Source organism: Lepisma saccharinum, chromosome 18, assembly GCF_977018435.1.
Source record: "Lepisma saccharinum chromosome 18, izLepSacc3.1, whole genome shotgun sequence".
Lineage (NCBI taxonomy): Eukaryota > Metazoa > Arthropoda > Insecta > Zygentoma > Lepismatidae > Lepisma > Lepisma saccharinum.
In genome coordinates, this window is record NC_139246.1 from 3908467 (window position 1) to 3918046 (window position 9580).

Here is a 9580-nt window from a genome sequence, read left to right on the forward strand (position 1 = left end):
GATCGTGGTGTTGGACTTTACGGTTGTTGGCGGTGTACTCCTTGACGCAGACAGGGCAAGCGATGGACTCGTCGTGTCTACGCTGATCGTCGGGGGACAGTGGGAGCATAGACTTGGGGGCCAACAGTACCTTCCCTATCTCGTTGGCCTCGACAACCATCCTCTCGAGGAAGTGTTTGGCTGCGTCGGGACCACGGTACACGTAGGGCTCGGGGGCAATGTGCTGGTCACGTCGCACCACAACGTATGCATAACTCGAAGCCTCGTGGAGTTGGTAAGGGGTGGTGGAAGAAACTTCAGGGTCGGGATCGCAAGTGGACAGGGGTTTGAGGAAGGCCTCGAAATCCGCGATGATGATAGCGGGATGCTCCATCATGGCACCGTGCATGTGGAAACGCTCCACGGTGCCAGGTTTGGGCAAGACTGCCACACCAGGCTCGTTGTTACTACAGTAGATCTTGTGGCTGGCAAGCTTCTCTGCAGCGATGTTGGAGCCTCGAACATGTTGGTAATTGTGTTGATCCTGTCCGTCGAACATTGACAAGCACCTGCGACACACCTCGACGTGGTGACTATCTCTGCTCCGTTGGCTCGAAACAAGCCGAGAGAGCGAGCGAATGAGGGTGTAGTGGTGATGGGTCTCGTTCTTGATGAGCAGAAGGTGAATTTCCTGCGCACCATCGTCCTCTACGTCGCTCACCCTGATGGGGTACACCACATTTTCGTCAGTGAGGCCGTAAACGTTGATGGCCAACCGAGGGTTGTGTGTACGGGCCTCGAACTTGCGAATATCCGGGACCTCCACGGGATAGTCGATCCCAGCCATCGCAACTTCCAGCTCTGCCTCATAGGGTATGTAGTGGTTAACTCGGTGTGGATGGTTTTTCCAGTGGACAGGGTGTAATGCTGCAAGCACTGACCAGAGAAAGCACTTGGCGTCACTGTTCTGAATGTTCAGGACGGCCCTTTTTGCCGCAATGGTAGGTGGTAAGGGGACGTAGCTGGAGGCGGAGAGAGGTATGAACTTGCAAAGTTTGACGCACAGTTCGTGAGGCTCGCCACACAGCGAACCCCCCGAGCCTTTAGCTTGATGTTCTTCCTGTTTTGCCACCAGCTCATCGGTAAACTGGTTGTAGATGACCTCGAGGTTGTCGACATCCGCCAGATGCAGTGTCTTCGCCTTGGTGTTGTGGCAGAAGCTGTAAATTTCGTCGGACGGTTTCTTGTACTGGCAACGTAGCGATGCGTAGAATTTGGTGGAGTGCATTGCAAGCGCCTCGCCGAGGATGGAAATGATTTCGGCTCGCACGTTCTCCAAAAAGCTACGCACGTCGCATGAGCCCTCCGAAGTGATGACAAAATCCTCTAACAACTGCTGGAAAGCAGACTGGTTTGTTTTTGTCACAGGCTTGACGCGTTTGGCGGGTGGTGGCGAGTCGGCTTCCGCTTTCCTCTTGGTCGAGCTGGTCGACGGTTGGGGAACAGGTGCTTCGACGACAACTTTGCATGATGTTATATGCCTCTTCAAATTATGAATAGTAATAGGTATACCGCACCTAGGACATAGTTTTTTAGCGGTTACACGCTTACCAGGTGTGCAGGTACGACAATGTCTTGCAAAATGTGCGCTTGATATGGTTATCTTGCACACAGGGCAACTTTTCTCAGATTGCATTTTGTTGAAAATATTTGTGGGTATGTTATTATATATATATAGTGGAGTGCTACAAAATAAATACTGTGCAATAATTCACAATAGTGTTGGGTTTGGTGGGAGTGTGCTATTTATGCTACTTCTTGCTTCTTAATAAATCCTGTAAATAATTGAAAAAAAATAATTAAGCTTGTGTATAGAAAACACAAAAATATTATGTGTGCATAATTCTACCAAACAATCTTTTTTTTTTTCTAACCCTCAGCCCTTTTGGCGTATGAAGTATAAATTATAATTTCAGAAAACATAGTTATTTTCCGCTCGCCATTTTAAAAATCAAACCATAAGCATTATTTATGTTTATAGTATTCGTCGAGCGATAGCAGATAGAGCAAGAATCGTTTTCCTACAACCCATTGTTGATGAATTACAAAACATCTTAGAAATTGCATCTTGAAATTTTAATCCAAAATAACTCGAAAACAGCAGGCAGTAGTCATCACCCCTCCAATAAGTTGTAGAGTACTTCTAATTTTGTATCGAATGCTATTAAAATTTTCGAATTAGGGCAAAAACTAAGCCTGCAAATCAAGTTTCTCAAAAAAATAAAAAATTGTCTGTATTTCCGAAACTTGAGGGGGTAGAATCGATTTTATTTGCTAGTCGAATAGTTCTCGTCGAATCCTATCCAACAAACCTAAAATCATCATCCTAGCTCAATTAGGAGCCGAGAAAATCAATATCTTGGAAAACGTCTTAAGATTTTTGTCTTAAGAAAATTTTCTTGACAGACCGGAAGTAACATCTTGAGATACCGGAAGTCGACTTTCTTAAAGATTAAGATATTTGTCTTAAGACATTTTCCAAGACATTGATTTTCTCGGCTCCTATGGGGCCTAGAACCATGTAACTTTGATCTATGTATATACCAACACTTGCCCGACCCTGTGGCCGAGTGGTTAGCACATCACGCTGTGACGCCAAGGGTCCCGGGTTCGAATCCCAGTCGGGCTTGGTTGTTTGTGAATGTCCATTTCATCACTCATCCCCAATCTTCGCAAATTAGCCAAGAGGTACAAAACGTAAAATAAAATAAACTAAATCAATCATTAAGTTCTGTGTTGCAATCATGAAATTAAATTTTAATTAACTTTTTTATCCATCTCTCTCTCAAATCTATATAGCCTGTTCATATTTGGCATGTCAGCCATTTTGTTTACGTAGCAAAAAAAATCTCAAGCCTTTTTTTTTTGCAAATGCTCGTTGTAGCCATAAGTATAATTGGATATAATTGCCGGATTTTATTTAATTTTAGGTTTAAAATCAATAAGCGTGCATAAAAAAAACTAAATATTTTAAATAAATAAGATTCGAATAACTATGTACTTCCACTAGCCTTTGCGATAGTACAGTGGTAGGCTTGTATTCAAGGGTTCGATACCCGTACAAGTGGTTCTTGAAACTCTAGGTCCAGTCCCGATTAGCCTTACTGTACATAAAGTGGACTTAAAACATCAAATCAATCAGTACTTCCACTAGCCTTTGCGATGACGTAGCGGTAGGCTTGTAATCAAGGGTTCGATACCCGTACAAGTGGTTCTTGAAACTCTAGGTCTAGTCCCGATTAGCCTTACTGTGCATAAAATAGACTTAAAACATCAAATCAATCAGTACTTCCACTAGCCTTTGCGATAACGTAGCGATAACGTCGTTGTCTTGTAATCAAGGGTTCGATACCCGTACAAGTGGTTCTTGAAACTCTAGGTCCAGCCCCGATTAGCCTTACTGCACATAAAATAGACTTAAAACATCAAATCAATCAGTACTTCCACTAGCCTTTGCGATAACGTAGCGATAACGTTGTTGTCTTGTAATCAAGAGTTCGATACCCGTACAAGTGGTTTTTGAAACTATAGGTCCAGTCCCGATTAGCCTTACTGTGTATAAAGTGGGCTTCAAAAAAAAACTCCAACTCAATTAATTAATCAGTACTTCCACTAGATGTAAAAAACGCGCAACTCTTTTCTATTTTTTCTGTCTTTTTCTAACAATTTAACACATTTATTTTTTTGAAATATACCCCCGTACACATATTTCCTACCTACCAACAGTGGCACACGGAAGAAAAAAGATATTCTAGCTACCAAGATGCATGCTTCAAATATATAAAAAGCAGAGAGAGACATGAAATACCTTCTATATTCTCTCTCTTTTTGCATGTTTTGTGAGTATATTTTCTTCCACAAAAGTATTGCCATACTTATAAATCAAAACCAACTTATGCAAGCTAAGAAACAAAGTTACTTACTTTTAGAAATTCTGCAGAAATGCTCTTCACTAACGCTGAAAATAAAACACAACTTTCTACACCAGCGCTTTAAGTTTTATACGGTTTTCTAATAACGTCAAAAATGATATGTTAGCCAACGCAACGTGGACCAATAGAAATCCAAGAACCAAATTCTCTAGACCATTCCCAAAATTCGAAAATTCACAAGTTAATGCATCGCATCATTGTTACCTATGCTGTTAACTGGCTATGAAATAAATAACCGGAAAATTCATTGTATTTTTTATCTGCCACCAAGCATACGGCAGATGGCAATCTGTGACGCACGCAATAACTATCAAGGCTATGAAATAAATAACCGGAAAATTCATTGTATTTTTTCTCTGCCACCAAACATACGTATTTGTTGAATTTGCGTTATTGCGTCAACATTATTATTGTTAGCTTTTAAAAAAACAGGAAGTACATCCGCCACTGTGAATAGCCAGAAATACTACCCCTCCCAGTCATCCATCTCTCTTACAATAGCATGTGTGTTGGCAACTCTTTCTAGTTGACGGGAGATACTTTCCGTATAAAATACAGAGAGGGAAAAAAAAACGAAATTGTCGTTTTTCTAGATATCCACAGGCAAAAGCATAATATTTTTTCAAATACAATATGACAGTCGCTTTTCGATACCGAAAAACTAAATACAATATATATATTTACAATATTAATATTTATTTAACAATATCTACCTACGAATTTGCCTCGAACAAAAACATGTCATAGAAAAACATTTTTCCAGCCGTAAATTCAAAAATTTTGGTCGCGCGCGCGCGTGCGTGCGTGCGTGTGCGTGTGTGTGTGTGCGTGTGTGTGGCACATCGTTCCCCCGAGAGAGGTAGGTTTACAAAGGTTACGATATACAAACATTGGCCCCCGGGAGTTGGAAAATTACGATATGGCGCATTCGCTCATTACTGTTGTCGGCAATAAGTTTTTCTCTCTCTCTAGCCCCTTGCCAACTAAAAAAAAGGTGTAGGTAGGAGTTGGCAGCACCGCGAGAAAATAGAAATCATGCCTTACAAGAAAAAACCATTAAGACGATTTTTACTTGATGACGTTGAACCCGTGTAGTATTCCCACCCATCCATCTCTCTCTTTTACGGCAGTGCCGGCTCTCCTTGCCCTGTATATGTAGGTTGGCAACATTGCTTTATGCACTGTAAAACAAACCTCAAGCAAAATTGCCAGCCCCTTGCTTGAGGTTAGGTTAGACAAAAAAAAGCTGTAGGTAGGCTGTCGGCCGTTTAACTCTTCCCTCCCTCTCTTCTCTCTCTTTTTTGTAAAAAACTATGGCAAAAATACCAGTAGGTTGGCAACCTTGCTTTATGCACTGTAAAACAAGCCTCAAGCAAGGTTGCCAGCTTCTTGCTTTAGGTTACGTTAGACCAAAAACCTTGGTGATTTTTTTCGAGTAAGATGTTGGTAATACTGTGTCCGAAAATAGGGGGGGGGGTTATGCCTTACAAGAGCAAACCATTAAAGCAAGCCCCACCGAGCTTTACTTTCGGGTGTAGTGTTGCCAACACTGCAAAAAAAAATTGCCTGCTCCTTGCTTTAGGTTAGGTTACCCCAAAAACCTTGGTGATTTTTTTTGAGTAAGAAGCTGGTAACACTGCGAGAAAAAGATTGCCAGCTCCTTGTTTTAGGTTAGGTTACCCCAAAAACCTTGGTGATTTTTTCAAGTAAGAAGCTAGCAACACTGCGCCATCAAATAGAGCTCATGCCTTACGAGAGAAATCCATTAAGGCAAGCTCACCACTTCAGCTCACCACAAGAGGGCGTAGAAACGGGTTGATTGGACTACTCTTGTCGCCCAGAATGTATGAGCAGACAATAGTTTACTGTTTTTCCGCGTCCCAACGTGCATTGCTGTGTGTGTTCAGATATTTAGCAATGAAGAATCATGGACAAGACGCGAACATCATGCAGTTTCAGAACGGACCATGCAACTAGAATTTAAATTCCTCCATCTTGATACAAATTCAAAAGATAAATCTCTCGTTGTGTGTCAGATATGTCGGGGGTTTTATGGACGGTTGGTGAAGAATAAAGTTCTCAAGAAGATTGGGTCGTCTGATAAATACTTCGACGCTCCTCAACTTTAGCATAGGACTAACATCAAAGGTTGATCAAAAGGGACGATACACATCATAAGCACACCGAGATTATAATAATGAATATTGTTTGACAACGGGAGATCATATTTCATTTAATGTTTCATGTATGTGACCCATACTCTAATAAATAATAATAATACGTTACTAATAAAACCAATTTTATAATTAGACCTAACCCATTATATCTATTATTTTTCAGGATAGCGCGTGGAGGTAAACTGGCCTCCTTGGGATGTCGCGTTTGTAGGTCAAAATATTGTGGTTACCCAACTTAAACCCCATAAATTCCGACAACAGATTTTTCTCTCCGCATTAGGGTTTTGTTCACGAAAATAGTTCTAGAGAATTATACCTAGATGGAGAAAGTACTTTCACTCATTCGCTTCGTCTTTACAGAAACTGGGACCTGGTCCGACCTCTCAGTTCCACAAAAATGATCGGTCAAGATAGACCCACGTTGTAGATATCACCGTCGTCATGGTTTTGTGAGGTACAGGACTCCCGAAACCTTGTAGATATCTGGTGCGTACATTTGTAATATGCGAGGCTCACGTCTGTATTTGAACTTTACAGTGTAGAAACCCTCACCGGGATGATCTTGGCTAGGTGTAAAACTAGACAAAGATATTTCAGGCAACCGACGACGAACAATATATTTATGGATATTATTTACATATTTATGAACACAAGTTGTATAATCACAGGTTGTGATTTGTACTTCAGGGTTCACTCGAGAAGAGAATTGGACAACTGGTCACACACTATGTTAAGAATTTCTCCTCAGAGTAACCTCATTCGAGAGAGCCGACCCATTAATAACGATTTTTCAGTTAAAAAACAAACAAAATAACTCAGCTCGAGAACTTTATTCCTTCGGAATTCACATCCAATTTGAAACTTACAGGGATTCCGACAGCTAGGTGTGTTTAACCTACGTCACAAACTGTTGAATTGTGGCTTCGAGCGGCCATGATTGACGCCAGTTCTTGTAACGGGCGGGAGGGAGATAATTCCTGTTTCATATTTTAACATAATATGATGTTGACAGATTGGAAATAGTAGCTCTTGTATGATTCGGCACTTTCACTGTTGCAACTACTCAAAAGTGGTAGATAATCCACATAAAATAACTTAAAGCAAAAGAATACAACATCTAATGGAACTGGACTAATCCTTGTTCTAATCGCAGAGATAATTTTTTAAAATTAGTCATTTGCTTCACGAGATAATGAACGTTAAAGAGATGTTGGCAAATGTTCAACATTCTCTGTATTTTAACCTGGCGGGGAATCGATATGGGCATATGCATGTCTTTGGATCAATGTGTAAAGTTTTGTTGGAAAGAGTACGCTTCAAGTAAAGCTGTGAAATTTGAGGGGGCATTGAGAGGGCATGGTTACAATATGACTTATATATAATTCTTGGGAAATAGTCACATTTAACATTTCTACGTACGAAATTGTCTGGCTAAAGTGATCGTCTACGCCACTACACTGTCTCTATGTAACTTGTAAGTTTTCAACTGTTCACACACCAGGATACTTCAAACCTCGTTTTCTGGTAATATCTGAAACACGAGATTGAATGTAAAGTCTGAAGTAGTGATGTGTAATATATTTTGTAAAGGTAATGAATTTTCTGTTGTCTGAAGATGAATCTTGTACATTTGTTATAAATATTAAAAAATCTAATAAGAACAAAGTATGTATGGAAATAAGATCTTCATTAACCTAGCTGCAGTCTTGGCTAAGCCAATAATTTTTGAAGATCTTCCAATATTTCTTTTCGGTATAACCAAAATGATTTCTTGTTTAAACCTTGAACGTTGTTACATAGATAAAGCTAATCTTTCAAAGTATGGACAGTTTGAACTGTGATTTTTTTTCTCTGCTGAGACATCACGACGGGTCCTTTTCCTTTTTTGCACATGTTTATTAGTCAAGAGAATTGAATGTAATATTTAATTTTTATTCCAGGTCAACTCCTGTTGAAGATATGGAAAGAGGATGAAAATAATTCCCAACAGTGAGTTCTAATCAGCAATGATCCTCAGAGTTCTGTTGACATTCATTATTGCCGTCGTCTCTCTAACATTGCCTTGTCCAACGCATTGCACATGTTATAAGGACGACGAACTACTCACGTCTGACTGTAAGCACCAGTCAATTGTTGATTTACCATTGCTTGAAAATGAAAATTTAGAAGCGCTCGACTTATCTTACAATAGGATAAAGGAAGTAAAAAACAACAGTTTTCACTCAATACCGAAACTTAAGTATCTTTCTATATCGAACAACATTCTACTAAAACTGGAAGTGGAGGCATTTTCTGGCTTGACTAACTTACTTGAATTGGATCTCAGCAATAATTATTTGGGAACAATTAACAAGAACATTTTCAGTACAAATACTTTCCTAAATTCACTGTCACTAAGGGGTAATCGTCTTAAGAGTTTGCCAGATAGTGGACCTTTTCTTGCAAGCGTGTATTCTTTAAAGATATTGAATATTGCCAGTTGCAAAATATCAAAATTACCTGAAAATTCTTTCAAAGACATGGAAAGTCTACATCAAATAGACTTGTCGTCCAATTATCTTAAAACATTGGACATCGAAGTATTTAGTTCTCTGAAACAACTAGAGAATCTTAACGTTTCTGATAATCCATTAGTGTGCAATTGTAGTTTGAAAAGGTTCTGGTCTGTGCTCAAAATGCAATGCAAAATGTGTTTAAATCGTGTAGTGTGTCAGGAACCTTTGGCTTACAGAGGAAGGCTATTCATGTCTGTTCAGCATATGATGATGTGTGACTCGACTTTAAATGCAACCTCAAGTAAAGGAACAACACCTCTGACAACTCAAGCATCAGTGAAGAGAGAAAGCAATATACCTTTAGCTGGTGCAACAAGAAACTCACCTACGGATTTAACACGTCTTGAAACTGAGCCTGATGGTGGCCATGATGACGATGAAGTAAAAATCCTTGCCAGGACTAAAAAACCTGGCAAATCTTTAAACGAAAGAGGATTAATGATATGGACTCAACTGCTAATAGGACTGCTAGTGATCATAGTTGTGGTGTTAGTTATAATTTTGGTAAGGAACAAACAGATAAAGAAAAAGTACAGAGTTCGTGATAGAGTCAGTTCTGGAGAAATAGAATTACTGAATATGGAATCTAACAATTAGAGTTATAAATGTCATTTGATGTTAAGGTAACTGAACTGTACTTTGAATTTTATGATGAAGTGGCTATTGACATGATAAAATTCTACGTTGCATTCGTAAAATATAAAATTAACAATCTGTGAATATGTATAGGTGACATAAATGAATTGTCAAATTGTAATCCTGGCATGAGGAGTTGAGTAGCAAACATTGTCATCTAATTGTAAATAAATTGTTTATAACTAATCAAATCATGTTCATAGACAAATATAGCGAAGTAATCCAGGCAAATTAGAGTAAA

The 9580-nt window shown here is 39.5% G+C and overlaps 1 protein-coding gene across 1 annotated transcript in view; it reads left to right on the forward strand.

The window, feature by feature from the left end:
• Positions 1-9477, forward strand: part of LOC146002635 (uncharacterized) — a 32113-nt gene extending 22636 nt beyond the window's left edge. The window contains exons 3-4 of the mRNA XM_083140597.1: positions 6312-6325; positions 8166-9477. Coding sequence (XP_082996723.1) covers positions 6312-6325; positions 8166-9300 — 1149 coding nt within the window. The 3' untranslated portion in view covers positions 9301-9477. The remainder of the gene's footprint in view (positions 1-6311; positions 6326-8165) is intronic.
• Positions 9478-9580: the final 103 nt, after the last annotated feature.